The following is a 26661-nucleotide window of genomic DNA, read 5'->3' on the forward strand; positions in this document are numbered from 1 at the left end:
GTATTAAATTTCATTTTTGAAGTGATGTAAATAATAATAATTTTAAGGAAAATATATTGGTATGTAAATTATGTTATTTCTTTACCAACCAATGCCCATTTTTTCACCATCTCCAAATTTTGTTAACAATTTATGAAGATTGTTGTCGGCATTCACTTTAGTCACCGTATTTGTTTGTAATTTGGCCTATTACATCTGCACGTGAAAACCACACCCCCACATTAAAAGTTGTGGTGGAGCTCTTCACTCTTGGTAACCATCACAGGTTCACCTCCATTTATTTTTAGATTTGTGTTTGGTGTTTAGAGACTGTGAGCTTAAATATTTCCGATACATGATTTCGTGTTTTATGTTTATGGTGTTACAGAAACACCACTACTAGGAATAGGTTTGCATCGCATGCTGCCACTGTTTCAAAAATCTGAGTTTCACAGTTTTTATGCAGATTATCTTTGAGTTTGGGTAGCGGTAAATCAAATGATACATTTACAATTGATTCCTTCTGTGTGAAATAAATTAGAAGCTGGGAAAAGCATGACAAGTACAAGTTTAGACAACTATGGTGCATGACTTGAATTCACGACAGAAATAAATTAGCCAGTTTAGTGCCAGTGAATTTGCCACTACGATCACTATAATTTATGCAAAATGGATTTTGAAGTTCAACAAACTAATACCATATTTGTATGCCAGAAATAGTTACACAAATTAATTAGTCCATTTAATTTATAGAAATAACAATTATTTTGACACTGTAACTGAATTTGTCTCGTACAAATCGGATGAAGACATATCTGACACTTGTAGTTGTACTTGTGGCCTTTCGGGTGAACATAAGACGGGCTTTGGAGGATATGGTATTGAATGAAGTGGTCCTTGTAGCATTTCTATTACTTTATTCATCGGTGGTCTGTCTGATGGTTTAGTTTGAATGCACCATAGACTCACCAAAGTAATCTTTCTGACCATATCATTTTCTTCCTCTGAGATTGTCGAACAATTTAAAAGAGTATTACCTTGTTCAAGATCCTTATAAATCCAATCTGGAAAGTACATTTCAGAAGTGCATGACCCTCCAGTGTCGTAGTTCTTCCTTCCTCCGATCATTTCAAGAATCAACATGCCATAACTATATACATCAGATCTGTACGAAACTCCACCAAACGCTCTATTAAATACTTCTGGTGCCATGTATCCTATAGTTCCTCTTGTCCCTGATATTGACACAATACTGTCCTTCCTTTGGCATATTTTAGCTAGTCCAAAATCTGAGATTTTTGGACAAAAATCTTCATCCAAAAGAATGTTTTGAGGTTTTATATCAAGATGTAGAATCCTTGAACTACATCCTTGATGCAAGTACTCTAGACCTTTAGCAATGCCAATTGCGATTTGGAACAAAGTGTTCCAATCAAAATCACAAATGGCATTAGGAAATTCACTTTTATAAATGAACTTATCCAATGATCCGTTGGACATGAATTCATATATTAGTGCTCTTTTGTTCTCTTCGTAACAATATCCTAAAAGCGACACAATGTTCATATGTGATGTCCTACTAATGCTAGCAACTTCATTAATGAATTCTTCTCCATTTCCCTTTGTCTCGCTTATTACTTTCACTGCCACTTGAAGACTATTATATAAATTTGCTTTGTACACAACACCGTACCCTCCTTGGCCTAACTTTTCTCGAAATGAGTTTGTGATCATTTTCACTTCTGCATAACTATATCTTCTTGGCATGGATAAATTATGACTGCGCATGAAAACCTCCACATTGTTGTCAACAAGTTCTCTTCTTTCTCTCAAGATAGTTTGTGGGATAAGACTTGATTGTTGTTGTTGTCTGAAAATAATAATTTGTTGTCTACCTCTAACTCTTTTAAGGCGAAGACTAATCATGATAATAATGAACATGGTTACTCCAAATCCAGCAACGGAAGCACCTGAATTTATGCAAAGAACAAATAAATAATTTTCATAACTTTTATTTAGAAAAAAATAATTTATGTCGTCATAATAATATGGAATGACAAACACTGATCTTAGAAATTGATATTGTTTATCATTCTTACCTATCACTGGCCCCCAATTCCGTTTTTTTGAACCTACAATTCAAAAACCAAATTAGATAGAACTTATAATATTCACGCTCATGCACTATCTGGAAGAGAAATAGTCATTTATTTCCAGTTCCGTTTTGTATCTACAATTAAAAAATAAAATTAGATACAGCTTATTATAATTAATAATTATGTTTATGCATTGTCTCTAAGAGAAATGGCCATTTATTTTTTTCATTGCTTTGTATTTTATAGGAGCAATGAAGAGAAATGGCCTCCGAAAATTTTCTGCATAATGCTATTGTTAGGCTTTGATTATTAACAATTTCAGTTTTGTTGTGATAAAAACAATGTTGCACAATACTTTCACGTTGATTTTGTGGGGAAAATTATAAGAAAGACTACATCTGTTAAAGTGAAAATTTGAACTCCGTTAATGGAAGAAGAAAGCTTTTAGAGATGATGAAGCTAAAACAATTGTATTGATAAAATCACAAATCTAATTTTTTTTACATTGTGTTACAACACTTATTTACAGCTTCTATAAACTAAACAACTGCAACTAACTCTAATTGGAATCACAACTAACTAAAGTATGAGTTAGATATTAGACGTTAGTTGGCTAACTTGCTGCACAAGCAACTGGCTAATCTTACTTGCTATTACAATTAACAGCAGCCTAATTTGGGAAAACGCAAAACCTATAGCAAACATATGAGTCAGTGTACTTATAATGACCAAAACATATGCCTAACTACTCAACTCTACTCATATTATGCCCATCAATTTAGGAGGTAAGTTGCAACATTAGAACTAAGATGCAGAAACAAATATATGTGTTTAAAAAAGTGATGCTATTGACATACTTGAGACCATTGGTGAAGTGCATGAAGTTGTATGAGCTCCATTTTTGCAGAAACATCTAAATTCACTTCCTCCATCATTCCCACACGCTCCACCAGAAACAACGCATCCCTCACATTCCCCATAGTTTCCGTTCCATTTCAAATCAAAACCATCTTTTAACGAATCATTGACCATTCCAACTCCAGAACCAAGTTGTGCAGCTTGGGCTCCCGAAATTGGAATCACAACAGTAAGAGTCGGAGTACAGAAGGCAGAGTACGAAACAGAATAAGAAACAGTGTATACAACAGATTGAATATCACCTCTGTCACAGTTAATGCTACGAAACACATTCGGCAGATTCCCAGTTGCAACAATGCAACCGTATAACAGCGTCACATTAGCAACATCACCATAAAGTTCAAACTGAGTGTTATCAAATGTGCTGTTCTTGGAATCGTCATTGACATCACAAACATCACCACTCGAATAATCATCTCTAGCAACTGTGAGTTTCTGTGTTGTATTGACCCAATCAAGAATACGATATTTGACGTCATTAATGGTTATCTTTGGAACACTTTCTTCGCATGTGAGCTTTGTATTAGGATCATTAGCACCACCACAATGTTCTCTGTTGTCTTCCCAGAAAGGATACTTGAGGTCTGCAATGTTTCCGCAGCTAAAAGCGTTGTTGCAGCTCGTGTATTGTCTATCATCTTGGCATAGACACGTTGGAATATTGATGATGAAGATCTTCAAAAGTATCAAGGAGAAAAAGAGAAAAAAAGATGGATGAAAAAGAGGTTTCATTCTTGCAGCGAAAGGAAGAAAAAAAAAGGTTTGGTTGAAAAGAGGCACACCAAAGAAGGTATATAAATCAAAGACTGAAATAAACAAACTACGCGTAGTTGATTATATTCAATAATAACTTAGTCGTGTTTCACTTTCAATGGTGGAAATCTTAAAAGGGTGAAGGAGAAAAATGAAATAATAATGGAAGAAGAAGGATGATGAAGCAGAGGTTTCATTTTTCCACTAGACCAAAGATGCAATAGTGGAACAAGTGTGAATAATAGGATTGATTTGTGAGAGATAAAGATAAAGAATTCATTTGGTCAGCTTAAAATTTATAATATTCAACTTCCCTTTCATCTTCAAGTTTAATTCAATGCATGATAATTTCGACTTTCCTTGAAGTTTCTACGAGACTGGATCGAAGCTACTGCAAATGTAGAATTTAATACACGAAGAACTTAGTTTAGTCGTAGTATTGAAGTCAATGATGGTGATAATATGTACTCTCCTCACATTTGCGAGTGTTACATTGAATTATTTCAAAACTAAGAATAATCAAAAATAAAAGAAATTGAGAATAACCCTTTTTAACAAATTAAACTCAAGTCTTTCTAAAAAAAACCACAAGTTAAGCTTATAAAAAATTGGTGGTACTATTCATCATTATCACCAGAACAATCTGTGAAAAATATTGACCTTATATGCTTAATATTAATTCGGGTAAATAGTCACTTTGGTCCTTATTAACTTTGTACATTGTTGTCACAATGGTCACTGACTCAGGATAAAATACAAAACAGTCCCTAGATATCTGCCTCCGTTAGCAGTTTAGTCTTTGACGTTATAAATGACCGTTAACGGATGAAGTGGCAATTGTTTGGGGTTGACAATGATGAATAATGTGGCACAAGGACCAAAGTGAAATCCCTAAATCTCATTTAATTTTCTGTTTTGTTCAAAGTCGAATCTGTTGGTGCAAACTCCATTGAATACCAAAATGGAATCTTCATAACATTTTAAAATCGAATATGTTGCTTTAAATTCTAACATTTTATATGTAGTATTGATAATTTGAGACTTGTGGATGTTGTGTATCTGAAACCTCTCGTGATAGTAATTTTCAGGTTTGGCTGCTATTCCAAGAACACGTGGCATGCCTAAATATTAGCTAAGCTCTCCAGATTAAGCAAAAATTATCAGCAGAAACTGTTCGGCTTACAATTCTCATTATCCGTGAATATATCAATGCATACATCAGCTTACAATTCAGCTAATTGCATGTATCCGTGCAGACACACAGGCCTGGCCATAAATCTGTCAAAAAATATATGTGTTACTTTTTTACACGTTTGAGTTTTTTCTAGACTTTAGTTCTCCTATCTGGACATAAATCTGTCACTAGCAAACCACCCCCAATATGTATAATCACTTAAGCAGTCAATTTGAAAACCTATTTCATTGAAAGAATCACAACAATCATTTCTTTTTCATATAAACCATTCGTTTTTCCCTTTCCTACAACGGATAAGTGACAAATCCAAACGACGCCGTTAGTAAATTCTACCTCTCTTTCGCTTAATTTTTTTGTATTTCGTTCCATGTTTAGAATCCCTTCTGATTCTGATTTTTTAATAAAGTTTAACTACACAAAAAAAATTACGTTTTTATTTTATTGGGGCCTATTTTAAATAGAGAGCCGAGCCTCCTATTTCATAGGGACGGCCCTGCATACACATGATCGTCATGATATACCTGTGCATGACATTGCAGAACGGTTATAAAATGAAAGTCAATTCTACTCAAAAAACAGTTGGTCTGTAACAATTGATTCATTAATAGATTTTTAACAACCGTTACTTCGATGTATTCAAACAGACACTTATTATTTACTATTAGTTAGCTTCATCTTCAAGTAGCAAATATAAAGGTTCATTCATCAACTTTCAACTTATAAGCATCCTAAAAAATGCCAGTGAAGAGACTAATTTTGTGCCATGCCAAATCCAGAAAGACAACCCTGAAAATTACTGTCATGGGAGGTTTCAGATACACGACATCCACAAGTATCCAACAAGTCTCAAATTATCAATACACATAAAATGTTAGAATTTAAAGCAACATATTCAATTTTAAAATGTTATTAAGATTCCATTTTGGTATTCAATGGAGTTTGCACCAATGGATTCGATTTTGAACAAAAGAGAAAATTAAATGAGATTTAGGGATTTAGGGTTTTAGTTTTATTTCAGTCTCTGATTTCTTTTGTGTTACTTTCACTTTCGTCCATATGCCACATCATTTTGTCATCCTCAAACAATGATCACCTCATCGGTTAACGGCCATTTCTAACGTCAACGACTAAACTACTAACAGAGGTACACGTCCGGGGGGGGGGGGGGGGGGGGGGGGGTGCAAATCCTCTCCATTTGCTGAGGAAATTGTCATCTCAATTTCTTTTCATAAAAACAAGACACGCGTCAAATTAAGATATCAATGGCTCACATATTTTTCTTACACATATCAATTAAAAAAAATAAAAACTTATTTCTTCATCTCGTGACATAACCTTGCCTGAGGTTCCACAGCCACACCTTCGTCGTCGGCACTGTGAATTTCACTTACCAATATCACCTAGGGGTGGCAAAACGGGTCTGACCCGCCAGGCCGGCCTGTTTGGCCCGCTATTTTTGGCGGGCTGAGTCGAAGTTTTGAACTCCCATTCTATAGTTGTCTCGGCTCGTTAAAATATGGGGCAGGCACGGGCCGGGCCGGGCCGGCCCGCTTAACTCGTTGGAAACGGGACAGGCACGGGGCGGGGCGGCCCGCTTAACTTGTGTTTCAATTTGTTATTTTGAGTCTTATTTTATGCTTTTGGATTTATTTTGGTTGTTAGATTTATTTTGAGACTTATTTTATGCTTTTGGATTTATCATAGTTGTTAAGTTTATTTATTTTGAGACTTATTTTATAATTTGATTGTTGGATTTATTTTATGATTTGTTTTATGTTGCGGATTTGCCTTATTTTGCTATTAGTTATGATGTTGAATTCGACAATTTGATAATTATCTTGTTTTTCACAAATTTACTTGCTACCTTTTCTTTTATATTTTTTTATGATAAAAGCAAACATAGTTTTTTTTAACAATTAAGTTGTAAAAAAACATAAAAAAAAAGTTTTTTGTTTGGCGGGCCGGCCCGCCAACTCGCAAGTCCGCCACTAAACGGGGCGGGGTGAGATTTTAGACTCGGTCACAAAATTTGACTCGTCTCGTCTCATTTTTAGCGGACTTAGACGGGACGGGCCGACCCGCTTTGCCATCCCTAATATCACCTCTTGACACTGTTTAACACTTCAAATTTCGGTGTTTTTTTGTAAAACAACTTCAAATTTCAGTGTTATAATCTTTCAATCCCCCTTTGTTTTCTTTTCTTTAACATTGAATGGGTTTTTCCTTTACCATCTAACGTGAGATTCTTTCTTTAACACCACTTGGGTTTTTCATAGACAATTTAACCAATTTGAGTTGGCATTGGTTGACCGCCGATGAAAAAAAAACTGAATAATTGATGATACCCATCTGATACAACTCAAGAAGAAGACTCCTCCGACAATGACACCAAGACGGGATGGCGCATCGACAGTGGCGTTGTCAGGACCCTGACTCAGGGGGTTCGAACTTTTGAATTTTACTTGATAATTAACACACACAAATATATATATATATATATATATATATATATATATATATATATATATATATTCAAATACTTATAAAATCATAAATTTTTTAAGTTTAGTCCCTATAAAATTTGAATGGTAATTTTAGTTTTCCATAATATCGTAGTTTGTAAAAAAAAGTTCATATTTTGAAAGTTTTTTACAAAAAATTGATACTTTTAATCCTTCAAAATAGTCTCTATAAAATGTAAATAGATCCTAAAAATGAATATTTTTTTTGAGACTAAAGTGAAAAACTTATAATTTTGTTAGAACTACAAACATATTTAACCATTTTTCTTAAATTCCTCATGTGCCTGATGTTTTAGTTTTACCTCTTTCTATTTTATTTTCTCTATTTTAATAGTTCAGAATTTATATATTTCTTCCTCATCAATCCTCATGTTGGTCCAAGTCCGAACCTGACACATTCATACAGCTATACGTACATTTGTATAGCATTCACATACTTTAATAAGTGGGTATAGGGTGCATGCTAGCATTGAAAACTAATATAATATAAGGTGAGAGAGACAAGCTTGGGTTAGTGGTGCAATGTAGGGTGCAAGCTATATATTTGAGGGGATTCAAAATAGATAAAGAGTAATGATATTTTGACATCCATTTGATAACAACTTTGTTGACAACATTGTTTTTCTCATTTCTTATTGGTCAAAAACAATGGAGAGAGAAAAAGGAAGAGAGGGGATAACAACATCATGTGAGTATGAGAGAGAAAGTTGTCCAAAAGTTGTCAAAAAGTGGTTGTCAAAATATCATTTCTCATAGATAAAACATAGAATAGTAGGTGTAGATTAAAAGGTTGAGGGGGTTCAGCTGCATCCCCTGGATGTATGCTGGCTCCGCCCCTCGCACCGATGACAACACGAAGACGAATCGGCTTGCAGCGACGGCAATTTCACAAACAAGATCAGCGGTGTTACAACAGAATGAGAAGGTGTGGTCGGCGTGCAGCGACAGCAATTTCACAAACAATTTCACTTTGGAATGCTGAACTCCGAAGAGAGAGAGGAGATGAGAGGACAAAGCTTTCTATGTTTTGTTTTGTAATGAATCAGAGCCATTGATTTCAACTTATCCACATGTCTTCTTTTTATAAAAAGAAGTTGAGATGACAGTTTCCTAAACAAATGGAGAGGAACTGCACCCGTCCGGAGGGCTATTTTGTATTTTATCCTAAGTCGAGGACCATTGTGACAGCAGCGAGGTTTAAAGTCGGTGACTATTTACCCTATTAATTATATATAATACATTAGTTCAGAGATTATGTTATTTCTCGGTCACATGTAATCCATTTCTTCACACCTCAGGTTATGTTAATCTTTTATGATAGAATGTTGTTTCCATTTACTTTACTCGACACGTTTGTTTGTAGTTTAGCCTAATAGTCTCCACATTATCAACAAAATTAACAATTATAAAAATAATAATTAATATTACATTTAAAAATTATCAACAAAAATAAACAATTATAAAATAATAATTAATATTACATTTAAAATTGAGGGTTTCAGATAAAAGAGAAAAAATACCTACTTTTTATTTTTAAATTAAGGATACTATAAAATGTATTTAAAGATAAATTAACCGTGATTAAGATATCATATGATTTTTATTATATTTTTGTTGCAATTGTTTTTTTAATATAGACGTAACTCTTCAAAATTCTTCCTTATAAAACCAACTTTCATATAAACTTTTAAGAACGTACAACAAATGATTTTCCCTAAAAAGAAATATTATCTCATTCCTTAATTAATTATAAAACCCTTAAAATTCCCTAAAAAAAACACTTTTAAGAAAAAAAAATTGTCTCTTTTTATACGACATTTTTGTTATTTTTAGGCTTAATTGCATGTTTGGTCCCTTATGTTTATTTTAGTTTTCAAGTTGGTCCCTTACGTTTTGAAAGTTTCAAGTTGGTCCCCTACGTTTTAAAAGTTTCAAGTTGGTCCAAAACGTTGCTCATGTTGGAATAAGTTAGTCCCTTATGTTTATTTTAGTTTTCAAGTTGGTCTCTTATGTTTATTTTAGTTTTCAAGTTGGTCCCTTATGTTTTGGACCGACTTGAAAACTAAAATAAACATAAGGGACTAACTTGAAACTTTCAAAACGTAAGGGACCAACTTGAAAACTTTTAAAACGTAAGGGACCAACTTGAAACTTTCAAAACGTAAGGGACCAACTTGAAAACTAAAATAAACATAAGGGACCAAACATGCAATTAAGCCTTATTTTTAACTACATTAATTATTTCTTTACCAATATACCCTTATCTGTTTTACAACTTTTTCATCAATCAAAACTAAATATGTTGAAAATATAATCTAACTCTCTATCCTAAAAGATATAATTGTAAAAACAACGATTATTACAAACAAATTTTATACTACTACCAACTTTATTTTAGTTCAAGATTGATTTGGCTAAAAGAGTCTTCTATATTTAAGGAATGAGGTAGTAATAGGCAACCGAGGACTTCTACTTTTCATTTTTCTTTTGCCTCGTGTTGAAATCTTGATTTATGATTAAGACTTGAAAATTGAACTACAAAAGATAAGAAAGAAATTTGTCTCTTTTTATAAGACATTTTTGTTATTTTTAACTACATTAATTATTTCTTTACCAATATACCCTTATCTATTTTACAACTTTTTCATCAATCAAAACTAAATATGTTGAAAATATAATCTAACTCTCTATCCTAAAAGATATAATTGTAAAAACAACGATTATTACAAACAAATTTTATACTACTACCAACTTTATTTTAGTTCAAGATTGATTTGGCTAAAAGAGTCTTCTATATTTAAGGAATGAGGTAGTCATAGGCAACCGAGGACTTCTACTTTTCATTTTTCTTTTGCCTCGTGTTGAAATCTTGATTTATGATTAAGACTTGAAAATTGAACTACAAAAGATACATTGTCAAAGAAAAAAAAAACACTTAATTGCTTGCTTTGACCAAAAGTTTAGAGCAACCGATTTTATTTTTTTGGTATATTTTTCTTTGATTTAATTATATTGTCGGGAAGCATAAAATAGTCCAAACTTGACTTTTTTAGCAAATAGTAGAACGTTAGAATGGTCCAAACTTGACTAGACTCCTAAATTTTAATTATAAAATCAAGAATAATATGGTACTAACTAAATGATAGTATAATCAAGAATAGGTCAGATATATTGTAAAAAAAATAAAAAATAAAATAAAATAGGCCAGATATTTTTTAAGAAAAATAAAATAAGGTATCAATATCTTACATTGACTTCCTCTAAAATAAATCATAGATTAACAAAAAAAATTAATATTAAGAGTAGTAATTGAAAATTATCTCTGTCTTTCGTCATTTGTGTCTAATCTTATTATTTTATCATTATTATAAAGTAGTATCAGATTTTGCACAATATTAATCAATCTAGTCTTCTTACAAATCTTAATATGGTAAGATAGTTAAGCATGTGATAGGTATGAGGTTAAGTGTCCCGTGGCGCACACATCACTTTGTATTTTCATTTATGGTTCATTCCTATGTGAAATTAAATACCCACAATTGAATTTCAACATACACCATCTCATTTCTAATAATATTAGAACTTAGAGCATCCACAATAATAGTACACTAATAATAAAGACTCCTTAAATGGATCTCACGTGTACGCATCACTTATTTATAATTTTTTAATGAAAGTACTTATTAAGTACTCAATGACTTCAATGATCATACACTAATAAGAACTTCAATGAAAAATACTTAAATAGGTCTCACCAACTTTACATCATTGTACAAAAATAATTTATTTATTAAATTATAAATTACCTGATAATATTTAATTATAATCCTTAAAAAAATTAAATTATAAAATATTTATCTATTCGTATGAACTTAAATTTGTTGCATTTTCTAATAATTTGAAAATACAAAAATTAACATTACAAATTTTACATTCCTTAGTTACAAAATAATAATAATAATTTGCATGAATTACATCTTATTTAAAATGATTACATATTTTATTAAAACATTATTTCTTTTGCAAGTGAGACTAACTAGTACATATGTCATTAAATGTGGGACCCGTTAGTGGCCCAGGAGAGAAAGTTCTTGTATAGTTGTTTGTTACTTAATATGGACTCATTTTTTCTTCTTTCAATGGAGAGTACTTAACGATGAGTGATCCTTGTTAAGTAAGAATCTGATTGAAGATGCTCTTAAAATGAACAATCCACGTAGTCAAAATTATATGGAGCACTGTTTCATAAAGGAAAAAGACCAACTAGAGCATCCACAATGGTAGTCCACTAATAAGGACTCCTTATATGACCCCACATGTGCACATAACTTATTTATAATTTTTTTAAGGGAAAATTACAATGACCTCCCCTAAGGAATGTTGAAATGTCACTCACACCCCCTCTATTTTTAAACATGACATAAACCTCCCCTACTTAGTCTTGCATGTGACGAATACCTCCCTCTTATGTTCATTGTGTCTATAATCTGTTAACACTAACAAATGTGAAATTTCCAGTTTTCTTTCATATTTTGCTGAAGTTACTATCTCTTAAATTCCTCTTTCTTTTCTTTCACTAACTTCATTGATATCTTGGCTATTACTTCAACAAAACCAAAACATAATACCTGACAATTAAAAATATTAAGATTCGCTTATATGTGCATAGCAGCAAGAAGCATGATCATTGATGGTCAATCAAAAGTCATCCTACAAAATAATTTGGATCCCAAACAAAACTTGAAACGGCGGAGCGGATCTAAGAATTGTAGTCGTAGAGAGGAAATTTGAAGATTTGAGGTATTGCGATCATAAAAAAATCGTATTTTTTTCCTCTGCAATTGAATTTTTAATAGTTCCTATCACCATGTATGGAATGGAAGAGAGGATAACAATCTGAAAACTGTGGAAGCATTGATTAGATTTTCACTCTTTTTCACCGTTCCAAATAATTAGTTAGAGGCTAAAAGTTCAGCATTTTTTGATCAGTTCTGTGTAACAGTGGGTTAACAGCATCAAAGTCAAGGGAGGTCTATGTCATATTACAAAATAGAGGGGGTGTGAGTGACATTTCAGCATACCTCAGGGGAGGTCATTGTAATTTCCCTTTTTTTTTTTAATAAAAGTACCTATTAAGGACTCAATGACTCCAATGGCAATACACTAATAAGGATTGCAATGAAAAATTTAAATAGGTCTCATAACTTTACATCAATAAACAAATAATTTATTACTTCTTTTGCAAATGGGACCAAATAGTACATATTTTATTACTTCTTTTAAATGTGAGACTCGTTAGTTGTCCAGGAGAGAGAATCCATATATAGTGACTTGTTGCTTAATAGGGACTCATTTTTTCTTCCTCCAATGGAGGGTCCTTAACAGATACTGGTCCTTGTTAAGTAAGGAGCCCCATTGGAGATGCTCTTATTATATTATAGTTATAGTTTCGTACAAAAACTCTGCCCATTTATGATTCACAACGGGGGGAAAGATTTGGGTTCTGTACAACAAGAAAAGTATACCCTTATTTGCCGTTTAGGGTAGGAGACATGAATAGGTCTCCTACGGTAGGAGACTATATAAAAGACTGATTTTTTTTTTTACTAACTAAAGTGACCTATGTTTGTAGGTAACTGTACTTTGATAACACAGTGTTGCAGGTCAATTACATTTAAGTAATTCATACAAATGCAGGGCAATCTTGACATTTCCTCTTAAATAAAATTTTATTTTCCCACTTAGATCTAGATTACAGTTGCAACATCACTTGATCTTCCTTGAACACCATCATTTGCTCCACCGTTTTGATCCAAGAACACCATATTGATATAATCTCCATTGCACCACCATTCCTTTTAAGTTATTCTTTTTCTCTAACTTGTCTTCGTTGAATTTCTCTATCTTTAGTAAATTCTTTTATCTTTTCACTTCACACACAAACTCAAACACATCACCATGGAAGCTAGCTTTCGAAATGTCCAAAGCGGACAGAATCATGTTAAGGTTTCGTCCTATCGCCCCTAAACCATATGCACCGTCTCCGACGTCGACGCTTTTTCAAAACCCGACGGATCCAGAAAAAACCACTCAAATATAACTCCGTCAACAAACGGAGTAACCGTCGGAGAAAAACTGTCCCTCCACCGGCGGTGGTGATTCTCCCGCTGCTTCCCGAAACTCCCGATCCTAAAGACCCTCTACTTCCTTCCTCAGCCAAAAACACAAACAAACCGGTCCTGATCTTCGAGAATCACGAGACGTTATTCAAGATTGGTTCTGGGATTTACAAATAATTTTTCCAACAATGCCAAAAATACCCTTTGTTAATTGTGATTTAAAAATCAAATTGTATTTTAGGGTAATAGTCACTTTGGTCCCTGAATGTGTAGCAAGTAGTCACAATAGTCCTTCAATGTATCAAAATTTTAAAATAGTCCCTGATTGTCCACTTTATTAGTCAAAATAGTCCCTAAAGCTTAAATAACCCCTTAATACTCACAATAACTCTTTTGATATAAGGACTAAAATGATAATAAGTAAGTACGTATAAGGACTAATATGACAATAAGTAAGTCTATTGAAGGACTAATATGACAATATCAACGAAATATTTTAATATCAAGGACTATTTTGACTAACAAAGTGCACAACAAGGACTATTTTGCTATTTCGATATATTGAGGGACTATTGTGACTACTCGTCACTCGTTCAAGGACCAAAGTGATTATTTCCCCTTGTATTTTTGAAATCAATATATATGTTTAAGAATTAGAATCCCTGGAGGTGACAAAACAATCAAATCTCAACCATTAAAATACTTCTAAGTATATCCAATGGCTCACATCTATTTTGTAAACAAACAAAAAAAAAGTTCAAGTCTCCTACGGTAGGAGACCTAAGGAAGTCTCCTACCATAGCCTTTGCCCTTATTTTGGTCATAACAAGAAATGTATACCATTGTTCCAATTTTGGCTTTGATCGTAGTTATGATATTTAAAATCATCTCACATCACCCTAAGCCTTAAGTGTAATAAAATCTTTTTTTTTTTTTGAAGGAATAAAGTGTAATAAAATCTAAAAAGTATATTTGAGAGAAATTATATTCAATAACGCACATAGTAGGCTTGCATAAAACACCTTAAATAAATAGGGAATTAGAACCACAGTGATCTACACTTCATGAGAGGATTTGTACAAGACAATGCAAACAAAACAACCGAACAATTTTCATACATACAACTAGATTATTGAAGTCTTAAACGGATACTGAACCAGTGAACCCTCTCTTGACGTAGATTGTCATTATCCTAAGCAACGGTTCTGACCTTGTCAACAAAAGCAATGCTACCTTTCAACTAATAATGATTGAAGCTTTGTTTTCTTTGGTTCCAATCATGGTTCTATAACATACCGGAAGAGTGTGTAAACATTCCTAAGTACAGATTAATTTCATTTCATAATCTCTGCGCAATTAGTTCAGCCACTAGATCCAAGTTTAATGTGCCATCACTCTATTTTAAGTCGAGTGATTAAACTATGAGGGGAAAACATTGCACATAGGCACAAATAAAAAACCACATAAAAAAATTGATTAATAGAGGAAAACATAAGCATGTGTGTGTTGCTAAGTGTATGTTTGGTTTCCATTATAGGGGAACATAATTAACTCCAGAGATGTGTAATAGATATTGACATATTTGGTTGGTGTCAAGTAGAATTGATTCCGACTCCAAAATTGATTCTTCTTAAAGCTATGAGTTGTAGCTTTTGATTCTAAAATTGATTTTCACACACAAATTTATAATTCAACTGATATAAATGTATCCAAACACAATTCACTTTTACCAAAATCATTTTTATCAAAACCAATTATGTCAAATGTCAACCATACAACCAAACACACTCCAAGTATCTTAAGTCTAATAAGCGGTGTGTCAATACAAAACTATAACTTGAATAATAGAGACAATCTTGTAAGGCATCATCGATTCCAACACAGCACAATCCAATTCCAACAAGAAAACTCATAAACCATTATTCTAATCCTACCAACTATTCACTTTATCAATCACTTTATCAATCAGTACATTTCTTCTATTCATTAATAAATTCTTCTATTTAACCAAATACTTTGACCCCATTAAACGACGTCGGACATTATTAAAGCGCCTCCATTTCCGCCAAACGTTAGTTTCGTTAACTTTTTACCAGAAACGTTTCCGCGCACGTTAGCAGCAAAACCTAATGGTTATTTATTCATTTGGTTACAACTAAACGCGATTATTAATAATTTTTCACTATTACTATTTCTCCAAAAAAAAAAAATTAAAAAAAAATAATCTGAATTGAACCGTACAGTTATCACAGTAGAGGGAAACTGTAACCGTTACTCAGGAATAGTGAACAATACCGGCCGCCACGCTCTTCTCAGTAACCTGTAACGAAACGCCGATGACACCGGCCGAAGAGCCGCAACGGCGGAAGATCGACGGAAGGGAGATCCAGTTCGGAATCGGACATCGACGGCGGAGCTATCTTTCTGATCGTAATTCTGCTGCTGCTGTTGGGAGATGTTCTTCTCGTCTTGTAGAATTGTCGGCGGAGACGGCGGAGAAGGCGAGGAGACGAAGAGGTCTTTAAGCTTGTGGCGGACTTTGACTTCATCGGAGGAAGGAGGAGGTGGATCTATGGGAGGAGGATGAAAGCGGCGGCGGTCGTGAGGACGAGTGAGGAACATGCGGAGGGTTTTACGGCGGCGGAGGTGGATGACGGGACTGGTGGTTGGACTGCGTGTGGGGCTGTTGGCGATGGCGCATTGTGTAGCTAAGAGCTTGAATTTGTGCATTTAGGGATAGAATTGAATGAATTTGGGGATTTTTGTTTTATTTGTGAAGAGAGATGAAGGTTAGATCTGAGAAGGATTGTGTTTGGAATTAGAAAGTAGAATGAGAATAGAATGATTGGATTGAGTATTATCGGGGGAATATTAAAGCTGTCTTTTCTTCTCTTGCCCCTATCTCCTACTCTAGTCCTACTACTTTCTACATACTACTAGGAGTACATCACATAATGGGAGGAACTATGTTTAAGCTATGTTTGGCAAGAATTTTTTTTTTGAGTTTATAACTTATGTCATATAAGTTCATTGCATTTGATTAAAAATTATATGTGTGATATTCGTCATATTCTTACGAGTTTATAATTTTTTTTATTGACTTATAGTATTTTTTTTATAAGATAACTTAAGTTGTTTATAACTTATCGTATTTCATTTCTATTTTACACTTGCAATCTTAATTGGAAAAAATTAAATATTAATGAAATAATTTGTTTGCTCTTTCATATTTATAAGTTAGTTCAACCGTTAATTTTATCAAACACTACAAATTCAAAATAGCTAACTCATTTTTAAACTTGTGTGTATTATTCACTGAGATTTTGTATCTTATAGAAGTGTTGTTTTCAGATTTAGAGACTAAGACGAAGACAACTAATAACGTCGAAAGTTGTGGGGTTTGATATTTTAGAAGCATATCACTTCATTAGGTTAGGTTGATAGTTTGGAAATTAGTAGACAATATATATATATATATATATATATATATATAGACACACACACACACACATATATATATATATATATTATATATATATAGTTTTCTTATTTTGGTAGTAGTTATTAAATGCACGGATTTTAGTATTTTAATTATTTATGAAATTTTCAGAAGTTTGTTTATCAAACAGTTTATAATTAATTTTTCACCTATTTCTCCACAATTATTCTTGATATTTTCTGCTAACGTTCGATGATTAAAACTACTAAATTGGACGTTACATATTAGCTATAAGTTAACTTATCAACTACTGGTAATCATAAAAATGTTGGTTATTACATTTGAATTATCCCCAAAATTTAAATGATCTCTTGAGTGGTTGCATGACCTAAATCCTAAATCTTATAATTTGTGTCTACTTAGGATTTTATGAATTTTGTGTCTACTTAGGATTTTATGAATTTGTTTTAATTTAGTTGTTAATTAGTTATTTGGAACAATTGATGCTTATGGTTGGTTGTATGGACAAGTTACGTGTTTGATGCGAAGCTGGACAAAGATGCATCATTAGAGGCAGGAGATGCATCGTTGTAGGACTGCCGGTACGTGTGGTACAATTGCAACAATGTGGGTTCATCAATGGTGAACCTTAGAGATGAAGTTTGATGAATCACCAATGATTGTCGGTACGGGAAAGGATAAGGAATATGCTGATTTTTAAGAGATAAGACAAAAACAAATGCACTTGTGTGGTTGTTCTAACCTCTAAGTGGACGGTCCTCCGAGCTTCCCTCAATAACCCAACAAATTTCAGGTTCTGATATCTGAAAACGGTCAAGTTTGTGTAACTTGCAGAAAAATTGCTACTATTTTATCTAAGTTTGATCTAGAATGAAAGTTGGAATGGTGGAAGTGCACCGAATGATGACAAATGTATGGGTTTTCGCACTCAAACGCTCAAGTAAGTCTTTGATTGATGCGACTGGAAGATAAACATGAATATGGTGTTCATTGTATACTATGGATCAAAATTTGTTGGTTTTGTTGATTCAAAAAAATAAACACCGAGTTGCATTTTCATGCCAATCACATCGATTGTTTCTTGGAGAAACGCAAAGCAAACATTTGATTTCTAACTCCACAACGAATAATGAGTTTGCATCTTGTTTTGAGGTTATATTATATGGTGTATGGATTAAGAGTTTCATTTCTACATTGAAAGTTGGGGATTCAAATTTTAAACTATTGAAGAAGTATAACGTGACAACTTGCCTATAATTTTAATTTAACACTCATTCTTTTATTGGATGAAATCAATGTACTCCCTCCGTTTCAAAATGAGTGTCGCTTTAGCCAAAAAAATTTGTTTCAAAATGAGTGTCGCTTTACATTTCCAATACAACTTTAATTTTTTTCTTCCAACTTTACCCTCTCCAACTTTTCTCTCACACAATTTTCAATGCAACTTTAATTTTGTCTTTTTCTTATAAAGTAAGGGCAGTTTAGTAAAAGCGTTATATCCAATGATTATTTCATTCTATTTCTTAATCTGTGTGCCAAAGCCTAAAGCGACACTCATTTTGAAACGGAGGGAGTATATTCCACCACTTTGTTTGGATTCTATTTCTAAAGTATAGACCCGCAATAATTTAAACCAATAAGAGAGTGTTCAAAAGCAAGTGTCGATAACATTCCTCAAACATGAGCGGAATAATCATATTAACAGCTATTTCAACTAACAAACTTATATAATCATTTTTCCTACTAACAAAATTATATAATCATATTAACAACTATTTCAACTAATTATGATCAGCAAGGAGCCTCTGTGTTGTTTAGTAATAATTAGTACAACTGCTGAATAACATGACCTAAATATTCACCACTTGATGTATGTGGATATGTATCATTTACAGTATCTTACAAAATTCACCTGCAAAAGTATATCTGAATCCTGACCTACAACTCTGGCCATTCACATGTGTGGTTAACCTCGTCATCTTAGCATCCCCCTCGTCTGCAATAAGATAATGAAAATTCAGCTGTTGTATGTACTCAGTTTATTATTTTCCTATAGTCCTTTCATTTAAATCCTAACATGTGTATATGTTATAACAAAAAGTTTAGAGTAACAATTAAATTACTATGTATATATATTTCAAATACATCAAACCAACTAAAATATTGGAATATTTACACTGAAAGTTTATATTATTTCTAACTCTGAGACAGCTACTAATAGTAATACTATTAGCATACATGCAAAAAATAATACTGTAAAAACACATAAGCTTTTAGAAGAAAAGATATTTGAAGGCCAAAATGACTTCTGAACTAGCTCATTGAAACCAGTAGAGTAGTTTTACTTTTTACCATCTAAAAATCTAAGTCCTCACCAAAAGAAAAATGAAATCTTAAAACCTATGAAGAAGTAGATGTAGAAGAGCCGCTAACCCATTTGTCGGCCACAGAATCTGGTGAAGTTGGGTAAGGACCCTTCTTCAGAAGTACAAGCTCATCTGTTCTAACAACAACATCCAATACTTTCGATTCCTGTGATTCGGGTTCGTCACTCTTGATTGCTCGCAATATCTCCACAATCTCATCCATTGAAGGTCTCAAGTCTCTTTGTTGCTGCAAACACCTAAATGCCAATTCAGCCACTGCTGTTGTCATCCTCTTCACAGAATTGTCTTTTTCATATCCAAGATTAGGATCAACCAAATCATACAATTCTTGGCTCTGAATTTTATTGATGGCCATGTTAGCCAAGTTCACATCATTGCGATGCCTGGTAATATCCACGGCTTGTAATGATGATATAAGCTCGACCAAGACTACGCCAAAGCTATAAACATCACTTTTGTCAGTGAGTTGGTAACACTGATAATACTCAGGATCAACATAACCAGGTGTTCCTTGTGGTGCAGTTGATACATGCGTGACATCGTTAGGAAACAACCTTGAAAGACCGAAATCAGCAACCTTAACATGGAATTTTTCGTCTAGGAGAATGTTATTGGATTTAACATCACGGTGCATGACATCCGATGCATGGAGATAGGCTAGTGCCTCAGCTGTTTCTAATGCAATGTCCAATCTTACAGACCAAGGAAGCAAACAGGAGCTTGATCGGTCCCCATGAAGATGATCAGCTACTGTTCCATTTGATATGTATTCATAAACAAGGAGAAGCTCTCTGCTATGTTTGGAGGTACATCCATAGAGTGTCACCAGGTTCTTATGCCTTAAGCGTGCTAGAATCTCAACTTCATTCATGAATTGCGCCACACGTTTAAAATTGCTTTCGTAATGGCGTTTCACTGCAACCACGCGTCCATCTTTGAGATCACCTGATCAACAATCAGAGGATATATAGTTTATAAGAAAACTAAGGGAAAGCAATTCTGTGAGAAATGTATATTGGAAAGTGGAAATTTTATTGTTAATTACCTTTGTAAACAGTGCCGAAACCTCCTTCTCCAAGTTCTTTAGAAGTGTGGAAATTGTTGGTAGCTTCTTCTAGTTCTTCATAGGTAAATACCTGGACACCAAAGTAGAAACTCTTCGGCATTGTAGTGGACTTAGAAGAGGGGTAAGAAGGAATACTCTGAGACGAATTAGTAGTGGAGGTTAGAGTGCCGGTGTTTGTGCCTGAGGTAGTGCTTGAAGGAGGCATGAATTGGTCATTGCTTATTGATTTCTTGGCATTTTTCCTCCTTCGCCGCACCAAAAAGCATGCAACAAAGCCAAGGAGGCAAACAGCTGCAACTCCTCCAACTACGCCGCCTGAAGATAATGCTAGACATTAGTAAAATTTTACTTCTAAGGTCCAAACCAAATTCAATCCATCTATTAGGAAAATGTAAATTACCTATTAGAGCGCCATTGGTAGAGCTACTACCTGCAACATAAAAAAATGATGTCAGAACAAAGAATACGACATGGATAGAAAAGGGGTGGAAAAAAATTAGCGGGCAAGTCTCATCTTCCGTTGTTCCAATAACAATAAAACATCTTAAGTTTTTGTTATTCCAACTAATCATCGTTAACACTGTGGTTTTAAATTGCAGTATACTACTTCAAGATAAAGATTTTAGAGGTCTCAGCACCGACATCACGAGTGGTTGCTTAAGATATATTTATCTGCAATTTTTGCCATATAAAAATCGCTATGCAATCACAGCTACAACCACAATTTAAATCATGCTTAAAGTCATTAGTTCTACATGAAATAAGAATCATCAACAAACACCAAATGCAAGAGTTAACCAAAAGAAAAGCTAAAATACCTGAAGGACACAACCCATTACCACAAATACAAATATGTTCATTTTCATCAGAATCAAACCCACATTGTTGGCCACCAGAACTAATACACTCAAAACAATCATTCTCAAAAGGGTTGTTATAATTCACGTTAAACCCTTTCATCAAAACCTCTCTAAGCAAAGAACGATTTCCTACAAACCTAGTAGCTTGCTCTTCAAGAATTGGCACCCCAACACCTTCATCACATTGAGCCAGTCTAAGAACTGGGTCATAAGGAAATGGACCAATCAAAGTATATGAATTGTTCTTATAACCATTACTCTCACAGTAAAACAAATTTTGTGGTGCTTTGGTGAATTCTGAAGTGGGTTTGCACCCATAAAATAAAGTAAGGTTACGGTTTCCTGAACCGTAGCTAAAGCTAGTTCCATCGAAAGTTGAGTTAACATAATGATGGGTGCACGTTTCATTCCAAAGGTCTAATCTTGCTAAGGTGAGAGAATGAGACAATGAATTGATATGAAGAACTCGATAACTCACTGGGGAAATTTTCAACTCTGGAAAACCGTTTTGGCAGTTTAGGTGAAACTGTGGTGGCCCACAGTAGGAAGGACGGTCACCACCGGTGAAAGGGTAGGAAAGGTTCGTTATGGTGCCACAGTTGAAGGTGGTGTTGTTGCAGCTAGAGAGTGATGCATGAGAGGGTAAAGAAGTCGTATGGTGGAGATAGAAGATGAAGAAGATGATGAAGGTGGTGATGGGAGAAGAGAGGGACAAGGACAACATAGTTTTGCTTCCTTAATTTGGTTTTGTTGAAATTTGCAAGCATAGAAGAGTTGTTTTATTACTTGTTGGGTTAGTATTATAATGAGATAATAATTATCTAATAGTTTGGACTAAAGAAAAAAAAATAAAGAATAGAAAACATGAAGATGAGTTTTGTTGACTTGGACTTTGATGTCATGTGAACAATATATAATCTATAAACTGAGATTTTTTAAGCATTATTTAGCAGCCAAATGAGCCTTTTTCTATTCATCTTTTTGTCCTGTTTGTATTGTTTTAAAACAATTGGATGGTGATATAGTATGTGAAATTGAAAGGTATAGTATTTTATGATCAAGTAACAGTTTCTAATTTGTTTGAATGGAGGCTGTTCAAAATCTAGAACTATATGGTTGAAAGGTATTGGTCAATATGGAACACATGGTTTGGAAGTTTTGGCAGGTTCAGGTGGTGAAAGTGTCTGCTTGATTTTTTATTTGTATTTTTCTGGAGAGAAAGGGAAGATGGGTTAGTTGGACTTGGTTATATTTGTTAAATTGAACAAATACATGTAGTGACATCATTTGACAGGAATAGTGGAACATGTTCAATGACTGTGGCAATTGAGTTTAGTTTTAGAGATTGAATATTTGGAGATTTTAATATATGTCATCAATTGTAAAGTTTCATTATCAGAAAAAGGAAGAGGAAGAGCACAAATGGAATTAACTATAATCATTATGATTAACTTTCCCAAATCCATTCCATTTGTATGTTCCAAATTATCATCTGGATTGAGTTAGGTCGGTCCAACCTAAATGTTAAGATGGTATAAAAGTCTATTTAAGATTTTTGGATCATCCGCTTCAAAAAAAGATTTTTGGATCATCCGTTAATGTTATTGAGCCGCTCGGATCATGCTGCAGTTATCCAATCTTAGACATGAGAGGTGTGTTAAAAGTCCTGCATTAAATGAGATATAACCTAAAATGTGTTTATGGTTGGAAGCATCTCTCACCCTATCAGCTGGTTTTGTAGAACTGATAAGTTCCTACCCAAATTCTAAGAGTTTTGATTAGAATAGTTGATTTCTTTACCACCCCAATTTGTGAGTTTTTTCTTAAAAAAACAATAACTATGTACTAAACTAATTGACATGGGTTTATGTATCTAGGATATGATACACAGGTATAGAAGAAACTAAAACAGAAATGCCATGGAACTCAAATACTGCATTAGAGTTTCCTTTCTATCCACCTCCAACCAATGTCTAGCAATAATAAAAAAATTTAACCTTCTAATTATCTCATTCACACGTCTTAAAATTATGTCAGTTTATGTATCAAATCTCTTCCATTTAAATCCCAAAGTTTTTTGGTTTCCTATATCTTAAAAGAGAGATCAAAATCCGAACAACTGCTAGAAGGGGTACTTCCCATTTTTCATTTTTAGCAGAAATGTCAAATTACCTGATGTACATGAATGTGGAAAGGATCCATCCTTGCAAAAGCAAGTGAATTCCCTTGAACTTGACTCATAACCACAGTGTCCACCAGAGTTTTGACACTCATGACACAAACTATTATTTGCATTCCACTCCACCCCAAAACCATTATTAATAACATACTTTAAATTTTCCACACTTGAATTTGTCGCGACCCTTTCAGCTTCTGACTCCAAAATTGGAATAACCACTCTAGATTTGCACGTCCCTAACGTTTCACTAAACGAATCCGAACTCTCGGCATTATCAACAATGCTCTCCAACATAAAATAGTTAACCATTTGAGTTCCATTCATACTACAATTAAACTGAGGTGAAAAACCATCTGGTATAGGAAATGGAGTGTAAGGACAACCATAGTAGAGTGTCAAGTTATGAGAATCCGAACCATAATCGAAGAAAGTGCAATCTAAAGTTGTGTTCTTAAGATTGGTGGGACAAACATTGTTCCAATAATCAATTCTAACAACTTTGAGTCTATGATTAGAATCACTGACTTCGAGAATTCTATAACTCTCAGACATAATGGTTATGCTTGCAAATTCATCTTTGCATTGTAGCTCAAAAGAAGGGTGGCCACAATATTGTGGTCTAGTTGATCCCCAGAAAGGATACCTCAAGTTTTTAAGATTTGCACAATCAAATAAAGAACTGCATTTTTTGTACTGCTGCAAATTATCAGCACAAGATGATGTTGGGAGTTGAATTTGGATTATGGTTGTGATCAAGAATGAGAAAAAGATGCTTTGATGAAGAAGTTGCATCTTTAGGAAGAAAAGATTCAGAGAGTATTTTGACACTGAAATAGGATTTTGCCAAGTTGATGTGAAGTTGATGAGTTTTAAAGTCCCCTAGTAAAGTTGATGCAAATGAAAATTTAGGTCACCTATATTAATATCTATATTTTAATTTTTTTTTTTTTTTGTAGGAAATTAGTACACTACTTTACCTAACACTAGTAGAAATGAGAGAAATTTTAAGAGTTGAAAGGTTGGTGTGAAATAGTTTAGTTTAGAAATTACCAAATAGATGGCTAACTACTCTAAACTACTCAAGCCTAATCAATACTTATGGTTCTTGAATTAATCAAAAGTCAAAAGTGGTGGTGGTGGGACATTGACATGTTTCAACTTTCAACCAAAAATAAATAAAAGTAGCAACGGAGTTTATTTGATACAGATGGTGCCAAAATCAGGCTTACCTAATAATCCAAATAAAACAATTACTAAAGCTTGGAATTGGACCGAGTAAAACTCTAGGCGCTGTAAAAAGGTTTGGTAAAAACTGAAGGAAATGGTCAAAGAGGAGAACTTGTACGTATCCTAAAAGGTCAAACAACTCCTTTCAATAGCAACTTGCAAGCAATCCTTGACGCAGTCTAGTTCTAGGGAAAGACATACTAGTTCATTTCATTAATCAATAGTTACTCAATAGATAAAGGAGGATCATAGAGGTTAGAGGAACTAGCATAAGAAATGGAGGTAATTGCTAGATGGTGGAAAATTAGTAACAATTGAATTGATGAAAATTACAGATTTGTTCATATTTTGTTTTATGGGAAACATCAATTATATAAAATATAGCTATAAATTACTTGGGTTGTGTTTCTAAATTTATATCATATAAACTATTGTGTCTAAAAAAAAAAAAAAAGATAAGAGGCAAAATTGTGATCTTACTGGTTGTAGAAACAAACCGATGATTATATACATCATTTAATGAATGAATTTTAAATGTTGATTTTTGCTTATAATTGTGACGGGAGGATGTATTAGAGTAGGAGGGAAAAAAAGAAGTTCGGTGTACTAAAGCTATCGTATACACAACCACCATTTTTGGTATATTGTACGCAACAACCTTACCAAAAAAGAAAGTTCGGTGTATTAAAATTTTCGCATACACTTAGTCTTAAAAGGGGTCCCATCACAATTGTACGCAATAGCCTTCCCTTGTTTTTTACACAAGGAGTTGTTTCAAGGATTTGAACATGTCACGTGACAAGAACTTTACGGTGTGTGCACCAAGGCTCCCGTTAGAGTAGGAGAAATCCAACAAAACATAATTTAGTTGTTAAGGTCTAAGGATTTAGCTCACATTCTACGAAGATATAAATTATCTCGTTACTGATGTGATAATTGTTTGTAGATAATGTGTTAAATCCTTAGTAAGTAATATATGTCGCAACCCAACTCACTTAAACGGTTAAACACTACAGTTATCAAAGAAAATAAGATAAGAGTTAAGAGAAAGTGATATTGTTGACATACTTGAGGCCATTGGTGAAGTGCATGAAGTTGTATGAGCTCCATTTTTGCAGAAACATCTAAATTCACTTCCTCCATCATTCCCACACGCTCCACCAGAATCAACGCATCCCTTACATTCCCCATAGCTTCCGTTCCATTTCAAATCAAAACCATCTTTTAACAAATCGTTGACTATTCCATTTCCAAAACCAAGTTGTGCAGCATGGGCTCCCGAAATTGGAATCACAACAATAAGAGTCGGAGTACAGAAGGCAGAGTACGAAACAGAATAAGACACAGTGTATACAACAGATTGAATATCACCTCTGTCACAGTTAATGCTACGAAACAGATTTGGCAGATTCCCAGTTGCAACACTGCAACCGTATAACAGTGTCACGTTAGCAACATCACCATATTGTTGAAATTGAGTGTTATCGAATGTGCTGTTCTTGGAATCATCCGTCAAAGCACAAACATCACCACTTGAGTAATCGTCTCTAATAACTGAGAGTTTCTGTGTTGTATCGTCCCAGTCTTGAATACGGTAGTTAACATCATTGATGGTTATCTTTAAGACACTTCCGTCGTCGCATGTGAGCTTCGTATTAGGATCATTAACACCACCACAATATTCTTCTCTGTTATCTCCCCAGAATGGATACTTGAGGTCTGGGATGTTGTTTCCGCATTTAAAAGCAGTGTTACAATTCGTGTATTTGTCATCATCTTGGCATAAACACGTACCAATATTGATGATCAAGATCATCAAAAGTGTGAAGGAGAAAAAGTGAAAAGAAGATGAATGAGGTTTCATTCTTGCAGCCAAAGGAAGAAAGAATAGGTTTAGTTT

General features: G+C 33.8%; 3 protein-coding genes across 5 annotated transcripts; all 3 read right to left on the reverse strand.

Moving 5' to 3' along the window:
- Window positions 1-653: 653 nt before the first annotated feature.
- On the reverse strand, window positions 654-4313 carry LOC146909083 (LEAF RUST 10 DISEASE-RESISTANCE LOCUS RECEPTOR-LIKE PROTEIN KINASE-like 2.1). 2 transcript variants are annotated; one of them, XM_085730515.1, is made up of 4 exons: window positions 3860-4008; window positions 2933-3668; window positions 2079-2111; window positions 654-1949 (listed from the first exon to the last, which is right to left on the reverse strand). In XM_085730515.1, exons 1-4 carry the CDS (start codon window positions 3941-3943, stop codon window positions 742-744), a joined length of 2061 nt encoding a protein of 686 aa, XP_085586641.1. In that variant the 5' UTR covers window positions 3944-4008; the 3' UTR covers window positions 654-741. The 2 variants fall into 2 exon arrangements, with proteins under 2 accessions (XP_085586641.1, XP_085586640.1); XM_085730514.1 differs by having other exon boundaries at window positions 2933-4313.
- An 11311-nt stretch (window positions 4314-15624) lies between these two features.
- On the reverse strand, window positions 15625-16459 carry LOC146909084 (uncharacterized). Its single transcript, XM_085730519.1, has one exon. It carries the CDS (start codon window positions 16310-16312, stop codon window positions 15854-15856), a length of 459 nt encoding a protein of 152 aa, XP_085586645.1. The 5' UTR covers window positions 16313-16459; the 3' UTR covers window positions 15625-15853.
- Window positions 16460-18689: 2230 nt separating this feature from the next.
- LOC146909085 (LEAF RUST 10 DISEASE-RESISTANCE LOCUS RECEPTOR-LIKE PROTEIN KINASE-like 1.4) lies at window positions 18690-26661 on the reverse strand. Of its 2 annotated transcripts, XM_085730513.1 has the most exons (7): window positions 25826-26661; window positions 23528-24213; window positions 21314-22090; window positions 20896-20925; window positions 20475-20810; window positions 19476-20374; window positions 18800-19033 (listed from the first exon to the last, which is right to left on the reverse strand). In XM_085730513.1, exons 1-7 carry the CDS (start codon window positions 26623-26625, stop codon window positions 18932-18934), a joined length of 3630 nt encoding a protein of 1209 aa, XP_085586639.1. In that variant the 5' UTR covers window positions 26626-26661; the 3' UTR covers window positions 18800-18931. The 2 variants fall into 2 exon arrangements, with proteins under 2 accessions (XP_085586638.1, XP_085586639.1); XM_085730512.1 differs by lacking the exons at window positions 23528-24213; window positions 25826-26661 and having other exon boundaries at window positions 18690-19038; window positions 19418-20374; window positions 21314-22107.

Source organism: Medicago sativa, chromosome 7 (assembly GCF_051527215.1).
Source record: "Medicago sativa cultivar Bolivia chromosome 7, Bolivia_mono, whole genome shotgun sequence".
Classification (NCBI taxonomy): domain Eukaryota; kingdom Viridiplantae; phylum Streptophyta; class Magnoliopsida; order Fabales; family Fabaceae; genus Medicago; species Medicago sativa.